At 40.3% G+C, this 20,885-nt stretch overlaps 1 protein-coding gene across 6 annotated transcripts in view; it reads right to left on the reverse strand.

The window, feature by feature from the left end:
• LRRC56 (leucine rich repeat containing 56) overlaps positions 1–17,100 on the reverse strand; it is a 66,245-nt gene extending 49,145 nt beyond the window's left edge. For 2 of the 6 annotated variants that reach the window (XM_054199729.1, XM_054199732.1), the window contains exons 1-4: positions 17,007–17,068; positions 15,669–15,847; positions 12,863–13,084; positions 4,576–4,740 (exon numbers count right to left, since the gene is read on the reverse strand). In XM_054199729.1, the coding sequence (XP_054055704.1) occupies positions 4,576–4,740; positions 12,863–12,940 (243 nt within the window). In that variant the 5' untranslated portion in view covers positions 12,941–13,084; positions 15,669–15,847; positions 17,007–17,068. Of the gene's footprint in view, positions 1–4,575; positions 4,741–6,015; positions 6,119–12,862; positions 13,085–15,668; positions 15,848–17,006 lie in introns of those variants that run through there. The other 4 variants (XM_054199730.1, XM_054199731.1, XM_054199733.1 and 1 more) reach the window with 4 other exon arrangements.
• Between the last annotated feature and the right edge of the window lie 3,785 nt (positions 17,101–20,885).

The following is a 20,885-nucleotide window of genomic DNA, read 5'->3' on the forward strand; positions in this document are numbered from 1 at the left end:
CTACAGGAGGAAACAAGCTCAATTTTAATTTGCACTGAATTAACATGCAGGTCAGGAGTAGACAGGATAGTAGATATATTCTTACATCAATTTTTGCTTTAAATTTGTTTTGAGGATTTACTTTCACTCACATAGATATAAAAAAAGTCGTACCTCAATATTAATTTTTTTCCTATCTAGCAATTCGGTGCATAATAAGTAGCTACAAATATTGCTCAATATTATATCACTGAACACACAAAACTCAAGACTAATCTGCCATTTTATGTTAGCTAAGCAGCTGTGACTGTATGCAAATGAAAATCTGGTTTTTTTCATATAAAGGCATGCATATCTGCGTGTATGCATTTAAATATAAAGATTCCTGATGTGACAATTTGCATGTTAAGCATCAAATGCCTAAGTAGCAAGATGAACACTAATATAACAACTACAAGCATTCACTGTAGTAAAGGCATTATTGTTAGGATAAGAACATATAAAAGGAAAGCTCTGAAACTAAATGAGGCTTTGTAATTTTTTTCCTGTTCACAGTATGATGTTTACTACTATCTGCTACCTTGAGCAATCTGATCTAACTTTGAAACTAGCTGTGCTTTGAGCAGAAGATTGAACTGGAAGACCTCCAGAGATCCCTTCAAACCTTTTTTTAAATTATTATATTTGAATGATTATGCAATTCTAATGAAGGATTCGGCAGATCTGAATTCAGCCAGTTACTTCCATCTCATTGATTCCACTTAATTTATCAAGATTTTACACTTGCTTCCTTGATTTCCTTTTTTTTTCCCCTCAAATCCATTTGGCTTACAACTGAGAGGAAAACTTTCTGCCAAGGAAAAAAGGAAACGATTGAGTCATTTCAGCAAGAATCCAATCTGTTGTTCCAGGACCCTCCAGGATTTTCTTTTCCCCATGAGGATGAGTGCATACCGTATGAAATATACCCGAACCTCCTGAGCAACAAAACTAAACACCATTTCCGAACACATGTTCCTAAGTTTAGAAAACATGATTAATTGGAGCAGGATCAATAAATAGCGAAATAAGAATACTTCCTTTCTTTTCTAAAGATCATGCACAAACGTGATTAGTTTTGATAACGTGACAATATCTGGAAGACATTTGACCTTGGAAAATGAGTTTATTCTGAGAAGTGGAACGATTTTTGTGAAAGTCAGGAAAGTCCTTTGCAGACAGTGGGGAAGGGATGGGGGTTAATAGAACAACATAAAAAGCTGATTCAAGACAGGTGGAGCACTTAATTTCAGTTGCTCCACACTTAATGAGAAATCTGTGCCACAGAAGTAATAAAGTTAAAAATTAATTGCAATGTATTGTCCATTAATAGGCAGTTTTCGGAACAAGGAGAGAATGGGGAATTTGCTCACCCTGGTATTCTACAACACCCAACAACAACACATAAGCACAACACAAGTACAGCCAGAGCAGGAAGCTAGAAATATTTATAGGACAGGCACAAATGGAAAAGCAAGAATGCCTATTCATATAGATGAAGATTAAACAGTACAACAGAAAATTGACATTGATACTAGCAGAAAGAATAGAAAGAACATCTAATGATACCAACCCTTGCATCAAAAGCTTTTGACTTGTAGCTTGGATGAAGAGTATTTAAATATAAAAGGGCACTACATGACATTGCAGCAAGAGTGATGGCAGCAAGCGGAAACTACAGAAAATGGGATTAACATAATGGGGATATGGAATGACACAGGATTTCAAAGTGAACATTATGTTGAAACGAGGCCACAGGAGACCACAAACCCTGTGGTATAACCCTGCAAGTATAAGATTTAAGTGAGGTGAGGTAAGGATCTGCTATGGAGAGGAAGAGAATGGGCAAGCAACAAATGGTTTTGTAGAAGTTGTCTTCTGTGCTACAGGGTCCAAGAAAGCAAAAAGGAAAAAAAGAAAAAGAAAAGAAGAATCAGTTTAAGCCAAACTTTCCTTTCTTTGGAGGAAAACAACCTGGCAACTGGGAAAAAAGTGAAGAAATAAAAGTATCACACCTTTTAGAGTGTCCTTAATAATGACACCGTAAAAATACACACCGCTAGTGTAGGCTGCTAATGTTTTCACTACTAAACAGAGTGCTATTCCCCTGGAAAAAGGACAAAATTAGTAAAATGCGCAGGTAGAGACAAAGCTGCAATCCAAGGCACCCAATCTTCATAGATTCTACACAGCTAGACCTTCCAGCCTCCCCGAGCTCAAGCTGAACTGGTGCAAGGGCAAGAAGTGAAGCTGAGTATATGTCTCAGAACAAAAACCTCCCTCAGGAACCTCAGGAACCTCCATCAGGTGTCCAGAAATCTGCCTACACGACACTGCAGAACTGGGGCCTATGTCCTTACTTGAATGTAAAATAATTTTACTTTAATGAGCATGTATTTTAAAAATCTATTTGTTTCCTTTTCAGAGCACTTCAGCAATTACTATCAATACCTCCTAAAATATTCACAACTAAAAGACAATCAAGAAGATATTGCAAGTGTATTGATTTAAGCAAAACAACCTTTCAAACCATTTGGTTATCAATGGCATGCGGTTCCTTAAAAAAATATGCATGTGAAAACTTGTTTTGGATTAAGTGTTTGAACAGTGTCTCTATTTTTACATTTGCAAATCCAGATGAAGCAAATTTATGGAAGCAGCCGTTTCCATTTGATCAACATAAAGGTCAAAGGATAGATAGATTGGATACGTTATTAAAACAAGCTATAAAAGTTGTTAATGTTTCCTTGACAATGCCATATAATTTTTCCTCTGAGCAGTAAATATCCCAGCTATGCCAACTCAAATGTTGGGTTCTAGGGCCAGGAAATAACTGTGTCCAGAAAAATTAGTAGGACAGTATGCATCCATTTAAAAGAGTCTTTGAAATGGAATTCCTTACAAATGTTAATACACACAATCTTAAAGAGGCAAGACCTGATTATATTTAATAGAATACATATGAATAATAAAGGGGGTTTTCCCATTTTTAAAAATAGCCCAGAATTGTGGAGAATTTAACTTCTGATTTCTATTTTTAATAATATTAGAAAATAGTGAACTGCAACTAAATGGCGTGTGGGTAACATTGGCTTACATTTTTCTTTGCCTTACATACATACTTTTACGCTTACAATTTACTGTGAACTAAAAGCAGCCAGAGCTTCAGAAAGAGAAGAATTTCATGACAACAAAAAAACTTCCTAAGGGTTTAATTCAGAGTTTATTGAAGTCAGAGGGCAGCTGTTTTGGTTATTCTAATGGGCTTCGGTTCATGCCCTAAGAAAACAGACTAATCTGAAAGCTTCCCATTGGATTTATACAGGGTATTGCAGGCCACAAACACATTAGACTAGTCAAACTCTATTCCGGATTTAAAAAAAAGACCAGGAAGTTGTCAGAGGTTCACATGAGCCAAAGGAAAGTGAAAGGCATAGATCATAAGATCATATATCAATTTTTCTCTAGAAAGCTTAAAATATACACTCTGCAGAAAGTGATTTTTGCATCTCCAAACATTTTATAAAAACTAAAAGACTTAGCTACTAAGGGAGGAGTACTTCTGAGAACAACTTGCTGTCTAATATACAGTGCACAGTCAAAATTGTCACGGGTATATAGTTAGGGAGTGGCGTAAACCTGCAGCTGGAATATGCCCCCTGCAGAAGGTAGTGTCTCTCCACCGGTGCAGTGGATGCACAGAGGACTACAGACACCGAGATCACCACCCTGCCTGCTGGGAGCATTCAAACCACGGCCTTGGCCCCATCTGTCTGTCACTGATTTCTACCCAGCTCTGCAACACAGAAAGCTAGAGCTTCTCCCCTTAACTTCTGCTCTCAGCTCTCCCTTTCTTTAGCAGAGATAAGTGAGGTTATTTTCTCAGCTTCTACAGGTCCCAAAGGATTTCACCCTTAATCAGTCCTGAGCAAATACAGTACAATATGCAACCAAATATTCCTTCACAAGAGATTTCAGCATGTTACTCTCTTTCAACAGGCTGCATGTCAAAATCATTTCCCCCAGTCAAAAAGGAACATGGCTTTCAAATGTGCTTTGAAATTTCGCACACTTTGATATATACAGAAAGTACTTACAGCACTTGCAGAATATTTTAATTGGCTTCTTAGCAGGACAGAAGATTTCACTAATTCAAAATAAAATTGTGCTTTTAAAGTTATATTCCACTCTTTAGAACAAGGTTAATGTAAAAAGCTTTTTCTAATGCTAAGATTCAAGGTACTTCAGATGGCATTAATGACATCTGTTTAAATTATAATTATGCGACCTGTACTTTTCTTCACACTGTTTCAAGAAAGCTGGCAATAAAGACAGCAACATTCATGCTGGGAGTATTTTTTAAATGAAACAAGGTGAAAAGAGGACACGCATTTGATAAATTTCCATAAGACAGAATCTACTTTATGCAGAAGTCTAACTGTCAGATATGCAACAATCTGCAATCATCACAAGAGCAGCTGGAAGGTTAAGTTAATGCAGCTCTGTATATGCCAGTTTGCCTCTTCTACTTCGTTAAAAAGTTGGATGTCTACTCACCAGTTTCCTGGGGGAAAGGTATTCATCCATAAGTAGCTCTCCGTCATCTTTAATCAGCGGACTGGGATTTAGGTTGCCTCGCCAACTCAAATCAGTCACCCGGACTGCAGCTGAGGCTGGACGAGCAACTCTGCCAGGATTCTTCTTCGGGTCCATCTCAATATGCTTTGAGCAAAAGGATAACAAGTTGTCTGATTTTTTCCCTGTATTTATTATTTTCCCTTTAGCAAAATCTATTTTGACTCCTATTGCAAGTCAGCAAGTGCCTATGGAGATACAGGTTTCTCTAACCAGAAAGAACCCAAAGCAATGCATCACATAACATATATTCTTCCTTTTATTCACCCTCAAGAGCTATCATAGACCCACATTCAGCTTTGAGTGTAAGCTTTTACGGCAAACTATCATTTGCAGTTATACAAAAAGCCAGGCATACCTATGGCTCTGTACAAAGAAGGTAGTCAAGAACAAACAACTCAGGACACTAGTCCTTTCTAGTCTTCTCACTACTTCACTCACCCTTCTCTGGTGGCTATGAACTTCCCATCCACATGGGCCTCCTACCTACCCATTCCCTCTTGAGAAATGTGAACAGCACTCAGCTAAACTCTGCTGGGCTCCAGGCTGCAAGTGCCAGCACCGAGATATGTCATCACTTCTCTCCATCATTTTGAGCTCTGCCTGTAGGTAGCACGGACAGCAGCAGTCTGTATTTGCTGTCATAAATTCAACATACCTGCACTGTTACTGACTGCCCTCTGGGTCAGGCAGGCCATGGCTACTGCCTTCTAGTTCTGAAGAGAGTCTTGTTAAAAATAAAATTAAAATACAATTGAAACAAAACTGTGTATGCTTCAAGTGAGGAATGAAATCCAAAGTCTGAAGATAAAGCACTTCAAAAGCGTTCATTCTTCAATTCCCAATGCTATTCCTTTTACAGAAATATTAACAATTAACTTTGAAATATGAGAATAAGTGTATGTACACCCATTAGAGTAAAAAAAAGCAATCAGCTGTACCCGAATGGTACAACCATTACTATGATTTATGCAGCTATTTACTACTACTTGGCAGCAAGGAAGTATCACAGCTGGAAACATTGCTGTAACAACAAAAGGCTAGACCAGAGAAAAGCCTTCTTGCTCTGCTGAAGAGACACCTGCAGTTTTCCTCTGTTCTCCACTGTGAAGCAATACTTATTCTTAGTGCTGGAAAAGTAATTAAATAATCAAGCTAATCACAACTGGCTGACAGAGCTTCAGTGGTGGCCAAGACATGAGAATTACCACCTTCCTTCTGACTCATACTAATAAACAGTTAAACACAGGAGTGATTTCTATTAGGAAAAATACAAGAAGTCCTGACTGCTCAATTAGTCATCTCTGCTCAAGAGGACTGGCCGGTTAGTAGGTGAGAGAGGTTTACACCAAAGAGACTTACTGCTCTGACTACTCACATCCAGTCAAAAGTCTTCATTTCTGCACTAGCAAAAGAAATTCAAAAGACTCGGTACTGTCAGAAAAAATAGCAGGCCTTATCTGAAGAAGAAGAACAACAACAAAAGATTAATGATCCACCAAACCCCTCCCTGCAGAATCTCCTAGCATTAGGAAGAGAGCAAACAAAACCTCACACTCCTAAGTGCTCCTTCTAGAAGCTTATCAAGGGAGAGACAACCCACAGAAAGCAAAAACTATTTTTCCCAGATCACTGCGTGTACTTGGCAAGGGTTCCTAGAGAAGAAGCTGACTTCTCAAACGTCTTATGTCTGAGCCACAACAACATTGAATGCTTAAAAAACATATTCAAGAACAAATTCTTCAGAGACGCATTACTCCATTCAATCTTTCTTAATGGCTTTTAAAAGAAACACCATAAAGTGAATTGAGCAGTGACATTTACAGCTTCTAAAACCCCAGTGTGCCCATAGTAGTATGAGGACAACTTTCATACTTCTGCCCATTAAGAGGGAAAAGTAATCTCAAAAACACTATGTGTCTCAGGTTTTGGAAGAAAAACTACAAGCCATAAATTTCTATTATCTGTTTCTTTTCCCAAAGAATTCTAGAATTTCTCAGATTTTTTTCCCCTCTACTTTCTTTAGAGCAGGTCAGTATGATTTAGCCAGACTGAGTTGCAACAGTCATCAGTTGTCCAAGGAAATTCAAGAATCTTATGTGATGTGAAGGTCTTCTGGTGTTGTCTTTATTTTCCTAAGAAAGAATTATTTTGGTCAATAACTGACTTGGATTAGAATATCTGACATATAAATGCTTGAATACTTTGACAGTTGCATAAGACTTGTGTTGGATCGTGTGCAAGTACTGGTGGTTCCTCGTAATTCAAGCGAGGATTGTTATTATCGAGAGATAATCCCGTATGTTATCAGAACCAAGTGGAGCAATAATCAGAAATCACTGATGTAATGCATGAGTGCAAAACATAATAAGTTAATAGCAGGATTGTGTAGATTCAGGATGCAAAGAGTTAATACACCTGCATAAAACAAATCCTTGTTCTCTTTTCTTCAGTCCATCACTATTACATTTCAGAATGTCCTCCAATCTTTGAAATATGTGTTGATACAGCACTTACTTAAGGTTTGACAGGGAAATCAATTTGTGGCTTAATATCTGAAGTAACACTTCCAATTCTATACTTCCCGCTATTGATCTGCTGCTTGTAATTATCATAACATTGGATTAGCAAGAAGAAAAGTATTTTCATTACAAATTGTCTGGGATCAAATTGAGTTATTGTCAGCAAACAAAATTAATTTTTTGACAGGCTTCCATCACTTCAAAACTTTCTCCAGAGAAGAAAGAATCTTCTTCTCAACATGGATCAAAATAACATCCTCAAAATGAGGAATATAGAAAAGCTGAGAGTGCAGGAATCCTAGCGGTGAGGTACCAATCTTACATAAAAATCCACAGACCTCCAAAATCTCCAGCGCTGTGTAGGAGTGAGAAAGCGTCCTGGCACAACTACTCTCCCTACAGATAAAGGAGTCAGATTTTCATCAGGTCCACCTGACTTTCTGAGACAGGTAAAATCATTCCAGTAAAGCCACCTCACCCACTCATTTAAAATGCTAAAAAACAAATGAGAAATCTATGGCTCTGTCAAATGCACAGGACAAGCAACGACTGAGCCAAACTAATGTCAGCCTCAGTGGGATAATTTATGGGCACTGGAAAGATTCCTCATCATTAAAGAGGTCTGAGAAGTCACAAACCTGAAGATTACACCCCAGAGAAGATGGTCATATTGGATATATGTTGGATCTATACACTGAATGGTAACACAGATCATTCCTGCAGGACTTTGTGGGACCAACAAGGATGGAAGCTAACTGCACCTAACACAAACCTTCAATGAATACAATGGGAGAGCAAAGCAACACCAGTAAGTAGATGAGAGTGTCACGGAAAGAGAAAATGGCTGAAAAAAAAGGGGGTTTGTCCTACATGTGAACATCGAGAAGAATACAAGAACGAAAGAAATCAATGAATTAGTTTTTGCAGGATTTGCATCATAGGTCTTGACTCGTCAGGCTTTCACACATGGATAACTAGAAGCAGATAGTCAGTGAGTGCAGGAGAAATCAATGACCAGAGCAGTGGGATGGAAGACCTTGAATTCTATGAACAGCTAATCTACCAATTTTCCCCACTGCTGCCACTCTCCTTCCCAAAGTGAATGTGATGATGATAATCTATTCAATTTACAGACATGTTGTGAAAGTTCATTAAAAACTGCATGACTTTTTCAACATATATAGAGTAATACATCTAATAAAGATCATTATTAAAATTAAATGATCCTTGGAACAATGTGTTATTCAAAATCCCTGCAGACTACTGTTATTTGCTACAAAGAAGTTGGCAGAGAGAAGTTATTTGATGTTCTTAGGGTCTGACAAACTGGTAAAACTCCAAGATTTGATTTTCCTGCCACAAGATTTATCGAAGAGTCAATGACAGGATCGTGTATTCTTCATTAAATATATATTAATACGCATTTCAAAGACAGCAATTGCCAGAAATGTTTGACTCCATATTAATTATGGCTTCTTAAGTCTGGGAAGGACCCTTTGAATTGTATGACTAGTCATGATAATGTCTAATGCAGCCTTCAAGACATTACCTAAAGAGCTTGTACAAGCAATTAGGCTACTGTTTAAAGACAAAAAAAAACCCCTAAACAACAATAATCAATCCGGATTTACCCTAAGAAAGACATATACCACTGTACATTAACATCCCATATAAAAATTAATCTCTACTCCCTTAGGCCAGCTTCTCAACCAGCATCCCCTCCTGCTCTGTGGCTACCCATGCCTTCAAAAGGCTCCACTGGACAGGGAGGAGTGCCATTTCAGGTACGGCACTGCAATCTCCATGCCCTTATCTTTATGTCACCAGCCTAAAAATTCTCTAGAAAAAAAAAACACATTTGAGAACCATTGTGCTATCTATTCCTTCACAACAGGAAGCCTGCACTGCAGACTTGCATTTCTCTTTCCCTGCATAATGTAATTTTTATTTGTTTAATCCAGAATCACAAATTGCAGTAGCACCCATACTGTTACCACTTGCACAGAATGAAAACAAAGAATTTCGTGTTTACTAAGGATTTGACAAAAGGTTTGGTTTGTAAATCCCAAGGGAACTATGAGTGCCCTTTTAAGCATAATTTTGTGCAAGTGCACTACAGATAACCTCTGCTGGAAAATAACTGTTTGGGCAGCTGGAATTTACTATGAAGTCATCAGGAAACTACTGTTACAATAATCCACCCCTAATGGCAAAAACAGTTCCCAATACATTTATGTAATAGAAAGCATCGTGCAACACACCACTGTTTTAGCAGGTGCAACAGGTGAAAAGTTGAAAGATAAAACATGTGACCTGATATTAATGGGAATCTTTCTTTTCCTTATATGTCTAAACAATCTTGCTTTAATATTCTGGTTTTGTTTTGCAGAAGGTAACAACTACTCCAGTAATGCTACTTTAATACCAAGGGATCATGTAAACACTATAAAGAGCATTCATAAATATTCTACTTTTGTGCCCTACTAACGAAAAAAAGCTTTTATGAGAATGCTGAAATATCAAGATATCAATATCCTGTTTAACATAATTAAAAAGTCACTGACTTCAACAACATTCGATGACTTGAATGCTTACAATGATAGTTTTGTTTAACTGTTCAGCCCATTTGAGGCCTTGGTTCAAGCACACAAATTTGCACATATAGCAAGTGTACCAGTTTGCCTCATTGTTTAACTCCTGATTTACAGTTTTACAAGCTGTAAGAGTGCCTGACCCTCCTTTGGTATTACAGGTAAATCCTGCTCTACAGTTGTCATTACCATGTAGGTAAGCCTCGGGATCTATGTCCCACACAGTCCTTGGGGAAAGTTCTTGGGAGCTTCGTGGACTTTGTATTACCCCCCTGCAGAGTTGAGTTCAAACTGCACCATCATCCAAAGCAGCAGTGATCCCAGAGAAGAAAATGCATGCTACAAACCCAGACTAGGTTTGAGACAACACCCTTGAGATAAAAGGCGTTTCGTTTCATATTCTTAAAAAACATGGCAATAAAAAGGCAATGCATTTAAATGCCACCCATTTCTCCTTTATATATCTTCAAATTGCATGTATTAAAAAAGCAGGATATATAATACTTTCCCAGATCCTGCTGAGGAGTTTGTAAGGTGATGAGAAATTTTTTATCATGTGTGCTGGAAATGCCTCTAAATTAAATAATTCCGAAACTAGCTTGTTAAACGTTGTCCTGATAGCAGGATAAAAAGCAGATTGCTCTCCATTACATGACCTATTACGTGTCAAAGAAACAATAAACCAAAGTCCAATCAATTGGTTTTGGTTTCGAGAGTCCTGTGGTGGGAGGGGATCAGTGGCAATTTCTGTCTGGCTACAAACATTCATTGATACTCTCTGCAGTGCAAGCCTACAGGTAGTGGCTATGAATGAGCATGGATTATCTAAATACTTAGCTGAAGCTGCAAGATGTTACAAATTTAGTTGTTTTTTTTTTTAAATATAGGTGAACTTCCTGCTGCAAGAAAATGTCTCCAGAGGCTCTTCTGCTGCCTGTACCCACTCCTCCCCACAACCAGCCTAAGCAAAGCAAAGCAGGGAGTAGGATGTGGGGGTAGCTGGTGAACAACAGGGGTTAAGGAAAAACAGAGCTCCAAGGTGCCTATGCCTTCACTGCCAGAAGGTTGCCAAACGATCTTATGATCATTTCAGTTAGTGGAGGAGATAAGAGTAAGTCCCTCACCATTGTAACTTTATCAAGGTAGCCAGGGTTCAGGAAGCTGCATTTGGCTCTTCATGGCCACAGGTTTTTATCCAACAGTGTCCAGACGTTAAACAAAGGAAAAACAAGGTTGCTCTATTTAAAATCCTCCTCTCCTTACGTAGGAGTCCTGTCATGGATAGCTAATGCCAAGGTACACAGGAACCAACATACCTGTGCTTGTCACACACACAGATCCTGCTTTAAATGTAGATGTCACGGGAGCAGAAGATTCTAGGCAATTCTAACATTGCCATTTCAGCTTTATTAAAATAAAAAGTATTCAACTATAATGTTACTCTTTTCAACTATTCCCAAGGTACAGATATTAATTTAAACCACAGCACCAGTTTAATGAAGTCTTTTGTTAGGAAATGCTTAATATCCTTTTTAGGATATCCTATTCTTATTTCAGAAGACAGAATGTACAGGTAAGTGCATCCTGCCAGGCTGAATTAAGATTTGATCTCATGTTTAGTACTCCCCATGTTACCTTAATATCTATTGGATATTCTGTTAACCTTTAAAGGACAATAACCCAATTACCCTCCTTGCATTCAAAAGGCCTAATTCAGCAATTCTTTAAATTGCATGTTACTGGACGTACCAAGGAAGGACATAAACAAGGCAAGGTTTTGCAGAGTCAGTATCTTTTTAAGATCAACAGATATAGTTAGGAAAACAAGACAAGTTTTAGGACACACAAACCCCACTTCATGCCACGGGCACTTATCCATACTTTCCAAGCTCAAAGAGGTAATGTAACTCAGTGCCATAGTTTCAGGTCTCAATCCTGAAAAGACTCATTCACATGAACAACTTTGCACAGAGTTGAGTAGGGAGATGACCCAAGTAGAAAGTTTATCACTTGGCTAACACAAGATAAAAGCATCTGCCAGTATCATTTAAAGTATTAACAAAAGCATTCCCACCAGCCTCCCCCAAACGTGTATTCTTTCCTCACAACAGCTCTGCAAGAGATGGTCTACAACCAGGCTGAACACCTCTCTGCTCTTCATCAGCCACGTTACATAAAGTCCCACAGGTCAAGGCTCACACTGAAGTAAAATTGTCCAAGCTGTTTTTTCTTAAGCTTCCAATTTGACTGAGAAGGCTTAAAAATATGAATCCCAGCATACTATTTCTGAGCTGCCAGAGCTGGGCTGAAGAAAGGCAGCCAGACAGCCTGAGCACCCAAGACCAGCTCTGCACATCCTACAACCACTCTATGAAAGTCTGAGGGCATTAAAAGAAAAGTTACTTTCAGGGAGCTCTCTGTTTATGATGTGTGTTTAATGTGTGGAAAAAGAAACACTACTGTCTGAGCACATAGCCTGCAATGTATATATATTAAAAGTAAGAAGCGGCAAGATGAAATAATATTATAGGAGGGAATAAAAAAAAAAAAAAAAATCAAGATCTGAGCAGCTCAGGGATAATTTATCACCCAAGCACTAATCTCCCTGAGTTAGTGCTGGCGGGTGAGTCCTTTGGACATGTTCTGTTATCAGTGTAAAGGTACTTTCTTACTGAATAAAGCTTTTGTAAGTGAATAAACTAATTTGTCAACTGATTTGCATAGATTATACCATATTCCACTGGTGGTCACACTGCACAAAAAATTTGAAATTAATCCTCTGTAAGTGACAAGAGCAAAAGAATAAGTTATAAGTCCCACATAGACTCAAAATTTCACCCACTTTTAAAAACGTTACATAGAAGGCAGTGTCAATTGTTGCAAAGATGGGACAATATTAAAAAAGTTCCCTCTCTCACTGAAAACTTAAGTTGTGCTTTAGTGTTGCCCTAATTATCCTTTCCTGTCACATGTAAAACCTTCTGACCCTGTACAAATACTGCTTTTAACCTAGCTTTGAGGTCTTTATCTGGGGCTTTAAGGCAAGAGCTTTTCACATCGGTTGACACTCCATTATGAAGAAGCTGGGTAAGTCACCTGAACACTGGTCTCTCTCCAGTGCCTTCCCCAGTTTCTCCCACAGGCCCAAAGGTCTTGCAGGCTCTCTCCATTCATTAGGATAATAATACCACAGTGCAACTCAGTTTTCTGCGACACAAAAAGATGCAGTGTCTCCCTGCATAGGTGAGCACAGTTTCAGATCAAGCTTACAACAGTGCTGCTCATTCACAGGACGCAGGACTCAGTGACACTCCAAAGCTGCAGAGAAGAAAAAATCTGGTTTTGGTCTCCAAAGCATTTTTAGTATCTACCATTTAGAAGCATTTCCAGATTCCAGCTAAGAAAAGGACAATAAAACCCGATTATTTTTTTTCCATCTACTGTTGCATTGCATTTGTGAGCTCTTTGAAATCCAAACTTCTGTGTAGGATGAAAATGCAGTACATATCACATTTTTGAGTTTCAAAGTGCTCAGTTGTCCCCAAACAATTTTCAGTCCGTTTCATTAGGTAATTAAGCTGTTTGAAGCAAGAGATTCCATGGCCCGCAAAGCCATTTGAAGAGTCATTTTCAGTGCTGGGATGTTTCTGATTTCCAATGTGTTGCTTGTATAAAAAGAGATTAATTCTACCTGAACTTGTAGGAAAATACTAAACAGTGGGAGATGGTGCAGGAGCTTATTTAGTAACAAACACCCCCAAAATTTTAGCAAGTACTGAAAAGTATCAGTGAAAAGGACATTGCAATTTAGGCTCCTAATGAGGTTGCACTATAACTGTCCTGCTGGGTCAAGGCAGATGTCCAGCCAGCTACTGTAGTCAGAAACAGATGCTTAAAAAACGGTATCAGAGGCAGAGGTAGTCCAAAATGATCCTTCCCCTGACATACGGTTTTATTTTCTGGCAATCAGCTGCTCAGTAACTTCCCAAGCCAAAAGGCGCAATGTGCTTGACAGCCAGAGAGATATATAGGGAAGCAATTATTTATCATGCCTGAAAACATGACAAACAGTCATCCAATGACTAAAGAAACCACAGGAATTTTATCAGGAAGCAGTTTTTAAAAAGAAGAAAGTGCATTTTTGCATCATATTTGTTTAAATTGTGGAAGACACTGGCATAGGTTATTGTGGAGGGTAAAATTACAACTGAGGTAAAAAGCAGTTAGATAGAATTATGGAGGATTCATCCACCTGTCCGTACCATTCATAAATTTATAGCTTTCTTTTGCATCATCTCCTTTTTCATCTTCTTTTCTAGCTGAAAAGTCTCATTTATTTTGTCTGTTTTCCATTTCTCATCTTTGCTGTATTTCATGGAAACAATTTCAGTTCTACCATTTACCCTCCAGGATGATCAGAACTGCACATAAGATTCAAGATATGACCACAGAGGCATTACATGAATTTACGCTGTTTTCAGTTCCTCTTCTTATAAGTTTTAACACTGTTTGTCTTTTTTACTACCTGCAAGATGATATTTTCAGAGAAATACCGCAGTAGCTTAATGCTCTTTCCCAACTAGCAATAATTTACTTAAAGCCCTTCATTCTATATATGTTTCTTTTGCCTATGTTCATCACGTTGAACTTGGGTGGATAGTCTATTAAAATAAAACAAAAACATACCCAAGCACTACTTATGATAGTAGCATTAAAAAAAAAAGAGAAACCAAAGTAGTACTAGAGCTCAACATTAAAAAATTAAATTAAAACTCAAGATGCAAAAATGGAAGCTAAACAGAGTGTTATGCTATACTTCAAATACTGCTTCCTGATGTGACACACTACAATCAAAGGAACGAGTGCTTTCTGAAATCTTTAAAAAAAATAAAATCAGATAATCCTTCTTTGAACTGGTCAGGTTCCACAATCTTTTCCTTTTAATAAAGATATGTTAGCCTTTATTACATCTGCCATGGCAAATCTGGTCTTCTGATTTGTATTATAGCAAGTACTTGTGGCCCTACTGATATAAGATAGGTTTTGCTCCCAATTGTTTTTCAAGCCAACGTTTGAATCCTCAGAAGGTATAAAAACACTGACCATTTTACTAGCAAATTAAAATCATGCCCAGGTACCTAAATTAATTTCTGTGAAAAACTCACAAATTTTCTGATTTAAAAAATAACCTCTTCATAATTCCTCCTGAATAAATATTAAGCCATTCCCATTAGTGACAAACGTAGCAATCCCAAATTTATGGTATATTACATAATGTTTCTTTTTTGCAGCACCAAATTTTACTACTTCAAACTTAGAGAATAAATGGGGGTTCTTTTAACTATGTCCCCTATGGAGCTTCAGTTTGATAAGCGCATGCATCATCATCATCACAATAAATAATAACATCACTCCAGTCCAGTGCTAAACTCCCAACTGGTTTCACATTGAATCTGAATCCTGCTTTTATACAGGATCAGGTCCCCCAAGTTGTGTAAGCTGATGGCATCGCAGCCCATGGGCAGAACCTGTTCTCTCTTCCACTGACTGTAGCATATGATTAAACTAATGAATTGAACTGCCCATACGTGGATGTATCCACATATCAATGTCTTGAGAGGTCAGACTTACAGGAGTATAGTAATTTCTCAGCGTTAAAGCCAAGAGAGAGAACACAAAGGCTAGAAAAAAACCCCACACCCCCCAACAAAACCTGTTAATGACAGCAGCTCTGAGATCTGACATGCCCAAATGCTGCACTTTTAATCAAGGTCCTTTCAGGCAAATTCAGGCAAATCAGACTAAATAACACAAAGCAGAGAAATAAAATTAAATGTGAGAGTTACTTAAAAAAAAAGTTCTGCAACATTTTCAGTCTTTTTTACATTTGAAATTATTTTACCTTTTCTTCAAATGCCACTGCTGTTCTGCATCTTTCGTTTCCCATCCCTTTCCTACAGAGATTTTCATTTACTAGACACAGCCATTCATCTCCATTTATCTCAAACGATGCAGATGCTCAGAGCGCAGTTTCTAGTTTGATTGCTCCATATTCTGCTAAAACAACAGTAAGAACACAATCTGCAAGAGAAAAAAACAAACCCAAAAGAAACCCAGAAATGCTGAGCGTTCCACAATTAATAATAATAAAGTACTTTATCCACTGTAGCAGCAGAAGTCCATGCTCAATGGGTCTTAAAAGTGTAACAGGACATGAAGCAGTACAGCCAGAAGAGCTTAATGGAAGTGTAACTGAAAACAGTTTCCCAATGAGATCATAAGAAGGGGAAGGATTTGGTACAGAAGAATCTACATATCTGTAAAAAAAAAGTTATTTACTGAACAATTATTTACTAAAAGAACGGTCATTTCCTAGGCTGTAGAAGTTCAATCGGTGTTAGAGAAAACATCGTCCTCAGGCTAGCATGGGGTAAAAGGCTGAAGTCAACATTTAATACATTTTCACTGTATCAAGTATGAGAAAATTTTGCTTTGTAAAATCAGCCAGAATGGAAAATAATAGGTGAGCAGGAACATTTATGTCAGGAAACAATGCGCTTAAGATATCCAATTAACTGTCTGCTGAGCGAGTATCACGAGTCTCTTGCAGATGGGGGGTTGATCTCCAAACTATTCTCCATACCACAAAGGTGCCATAAGTAGGACAGGGACCATAACTGAGCCCTTTCTGCAAGAAGCTGAATAAAGCTTAAAGCCTATAAACCCGGCATTGGCGAGTCTCTGCAGTCATTCCAGAGAAGCTGAGGAGACGCTAGGGAGAAGCCATGTTCCCTCAAAGTGAACTACCCAGGCATAGTTCTACAACTTGCAAGTGCCTGGGACTATTTATTCATCAGCATTTTTCTCCTCAGAGCTCTACCAAAGCATGAAATTTAAACACACCATTAAACCTGCCAGATTCATTATCAACACCGGCATAAAGGGTGAACTTTGGGTGCTTCCACCTCCGTGTAGGTCTTGCTACAGCAACGCACACGCTTGGGGTCTTCAAGCATTAGAGGTGATCACCACAAAGGCCTTTTTTAAAGGCCCTTAAACTACGTGTGCGAATATTGGGTGACAAAGGGGAAATCACCCCTGACGCCGGTTCCCACGCCCGCCAAGCACACAAAGCCACCTCCAGGCAGCCACCCCCGCTCCCCCCTCGCTCCCAGGGCCGAGAAGCACCACCGCTCCCCGCGGCCCTGACCGCTGCCGGCGGGGGGAGGCCGGCTCCTACCTGCGGGACGGCACGGGCCGGGGCCGCCGGGCGCCGCCGAGACACACCGTCGCCTGGCAACCGCGGCCGCCACCGCGCGCGGCCTGCGCACCTGACCCTGCGCTGGCGGCCCCGCCCCCTGCCCCGAGGGCCCGCCCCCTTCGAGAGGCCCCGCCCACTACGACGGGCCCTCGCCCCCTGGCACGAGGCCCCGCCCCCTGGCACGAGGCCCCGCCCGCCCGCCCTGGCTGGGAGGAGCCGAGGACGGTGGTGGCACGGGGAGGAGCGGAGATGCAAAGAGCGGGAGACAAGCGGGGAGAGCAGGGGCGGCACGGCATTAATCATGGAGTCATAGAATGGTTCGGGTTGGAAGGGACCTTAAAGATCATCTAGTTCCAACCCCCCTGCCATGGGCAGGGACACCTCCCACTAGACCAGGTTGTTCAAAGCCCCATCCAGCCTGGCCTTGAACCCTTCCAGGGATGGGGCGGTCACAGCTTCTCTGGGCAGCCTGTTCCAGTATCTCACCACCCTCACAGTAAAGAATTTCTTCCTGATATCTCATCTAAATCTACCCTCTTGCAGTTTAAAACCATTACCCCTCATCCTATCACTCCACTCCCTGATAAAGAGTCCCTCCCCATCTTTCCTGTAGGTCCCCTTTAGGTACTGGAAGGCTGCTATAAGGTCTCCCCCGAGCCTTCTCTTCTCCATGCTGATCAACCCCAGCTCTCTCAGCCTGTCTTCACAGGAGAGGTGCTCCAGCCCTCGGATCATCTTCATCGCCCTCCTCTGGACTGACTCCAACAGGTCCATGTCCTTCTTGTGCTGAGGACTCCAGAGCTGGACCCAGTACTCCAGATGGGGTCTCACAAGAGCAGAGGGGGAAAATCACCTCCCTCGACCTACCTCCCCTACATGTTAAGGACAGGAAATGCAGCAGGATACTGCGTGGGATTTGGGTGGCAGGTGGCCACAGAGCTGAAGGAGTCGGGGTGACAGTAGGAGCGGTGTTGAGGGTGCCTTTTCCCAACAGCATCTGAAACCTTCTGTGCAGGCTGGTGGATAACTAATAACGCCATCATGCACGAAGGTGACTCCACACCCCTGCCGTTAGTCTGCAGCTTGCCTGAGGCAATCGCTCCATTAGCTCAAGCGGTGAGTGGCTGTGTTGAGGACTGAAAAATATGACTTGTGATGCACAGCAAGGCCAGTTTCACCAATCATTTTGCATTTTTAAAAACAAGAAGCAAACAGATTAAAAGACCAGAACTCCAGACAAGAATGGTCAAAAGACTATACACAGTGGAAAGGGTTATCAAACACTGAAACAGGCTGCCCAGGGAAGTGGTGAAATCGCCATCCCTGGAGGTGTTTAAAAGATGGGTAGATGTGGTGCTGAGGGACATGGTTTAGTGATGGTTTTGGCAGTGTTAGCTTGGTGGTTGTGCTCAATGATCTTAAAGGTCCCTTCCAACCTAGATGATTCTATGATTCTTTGATTCTATGATTCTGTGAACCGGATCCAATGGATGTGGTTCAACTTTTGTTGGTGACATGACCAAACATCTCTGTTGGTGCAGGAGTGCCACTCCGGCGCAGCTCCATGAGAAGCAATGTGCTGTTCTTTCCCCATTCACCATCTCCTGGTTGGAGATTGCCATGCCATCATCATATTCCTTTTTCACTATTCAACCCCGATACAAATAAAGACTACTTACTAATTTGGGGGAGAAAATCACAGTGCCATCGGTGACAAGTGCACACCCAGGGCACAGGCAGGCTGGCGTATGGGTTAACTTCCTGTGGTTTAACGAGTTACTGTGCATCTGCAGAGCCATCTTAACCGACCACATTAATAGCCCTTCCACTCTCTAAACCAAACGTGTTTGCTTTCCCTTAAAACGATTTCTTTAAAAAAGCAAGGGGCTAAAGCGCAATGCAGTCAGTTTTCACAGCTCCACTGAGAGGCAGTAATTTATTAAATCATGTTAATTCAATCATCCAGACTTATCTGTCCATAAATTAAATTTGCCTCTTCAAACACACGCATTACCTGATCTTTTAGCCTCATCACAATATATTTATTCAGAACATTGCTCTTGCCGTTCTCACTCACGCTTAGGAGGAATCCACATTTCCACACTTTAGATATAGGATTCATAAATCAGGCACCTAGGAAAATGCGATCACACCCTCAGTGGTCCCATATAAAAAAGCCTGCTTTTTCAGGGGTTTACTTTCAGGATGGTACCCAGCGTTTTCTTGGGAGCAGCCCTTAGCAGTGTTTCTCTTGGGGACAGGAAGGCAGGAGGTCTGGAGGGAAGACACAGTGTCCTGCCTGCCACTTAGAAGAGGCTGGGGTTTTGAATACCCTACTTGCACGCACTCACCCCCTCGCACCTCCAATATATACTGTGCCTTTGCGAGGATGTTGGAGAGCAGCAGCTGCTGGCGGATTGCATCAGCGCTTCCTCTGCAACAACGTTAAATTTACTCCGGGGTTTGGAAAATTCTGTCTTAGACCATAGGTCAGGAAATGTGTTGACTCCCCTTTTGCAGGGTCTGACAGTCAATTAACGTCAGAGAAAATCACCAGGGGCCTGATTTTCCAAGGTGATGAGCGCACTCAGCTCCACCTGGTGTCATTGCAATCCAGCTGCCCATCTTCACAGGAAGGAAGGCAATGGGCCTTGACGTGCTCCAGGAAGGCAGCGTGATTCAGTGAAAACAACACTGAATCAAGCACCTGCCCCTTGAATTTTATTCCCAACTCTGCCATTTATCTTCCAGGTAAGTAGCTCAACTCACCTTGACTCAGTTTCCCCCCACACCTCTTCCTGGGACACACTTCCCAAAGGTTATCTATGGAGTAAGTGTATGCAGACGTATGCACACATCTGTATGGTAGTTTACTTCTTTTCCATCTTTTGCTGGAAATAATCTTGTCACGGTCAACCCAGCCTGAACTATTTGAAACCAATCAAAGAAGAAATGCATCTTTCCATCATTAAGCAAGAGAAAAATCTGGCACAATTTCAGGGTAAATACAGGAGTTTTATGTCTGCGCTGTTCAGAGTTACTGTAATTGTGCTGGCACCATTCCCAGAGCTGAGCTAAGGTCAGTGAGAAACCTGTAAATTAATAACTGTGGAGCTGATGTGATCTCTATCCAGGAATAACATTGTACATTCATGAAGCTTTATAGGAAAGAAAAGTTATGTTTCTGTTTTGCCAAGAAACGTTTAAAATTTTCAAGTCTTAATATCGACAATTAGTATACCCTGGACCTATTTGGAGATGTTGGACCTGATTCTGACCCCACAGGAACTTCACAAAACAGGTTAGTCTGCATCAATTATATTGGTGCTATCCAAATGAACCGTAATCAGGTGAAAATTCCTCTGAAAACCAAGCCTACATGGGCTTTTCCTTTGGGGTGTCATCTTAAAAAGTTCTCCTGGTTTTATCCAGTCACAAGCAACATCCAGTCATCCCAGTCACTAATTAATATTATTGATTAATAGCTAATTGCTGTTGCTACTTGCATTATTAACATTTAGGAATTACATTGTACTACGACCTGCAGGATCAGAAATGGCTTTTCTGGTTAGAGGAACCAGTTTTCTGCCATTGTGGCAGAGTCAATTAGATACCTGTCGGTCTCTTACTCCTTCTTCTGAAAGGTTGGTCCAATGAAGATTACAGACCTCCTAATTTATAGGCTAAAATTATTTATTGCCAAGTTATACCTACTTGCTCTTTTGCCAAATTATTTTTCAGCTTAAAATAACTTTTCCCCTATGATGTTTGCATTCCTGATATATTTATAGGGCCCACTGTCATCTACTCTTGACATTTATTTTGCTAAGTCATACAAGCCAAGCTCAAAATCTCCTG

This window comes from Rissa tridactyla, chromosome 4 (assembly GCF_028500815.1).
Source record: "Rissa tridactyla isolate bRisTri1 chromosome 4, bRisTri1.patW.cur.20221130, whole genome shotgun sequence".
Lineage (NCBI taxonomy): Eukaryota > Metazoa > Chordata > Aves > Charadriiformes > Laridae > Rissa > Rissa tridactyla.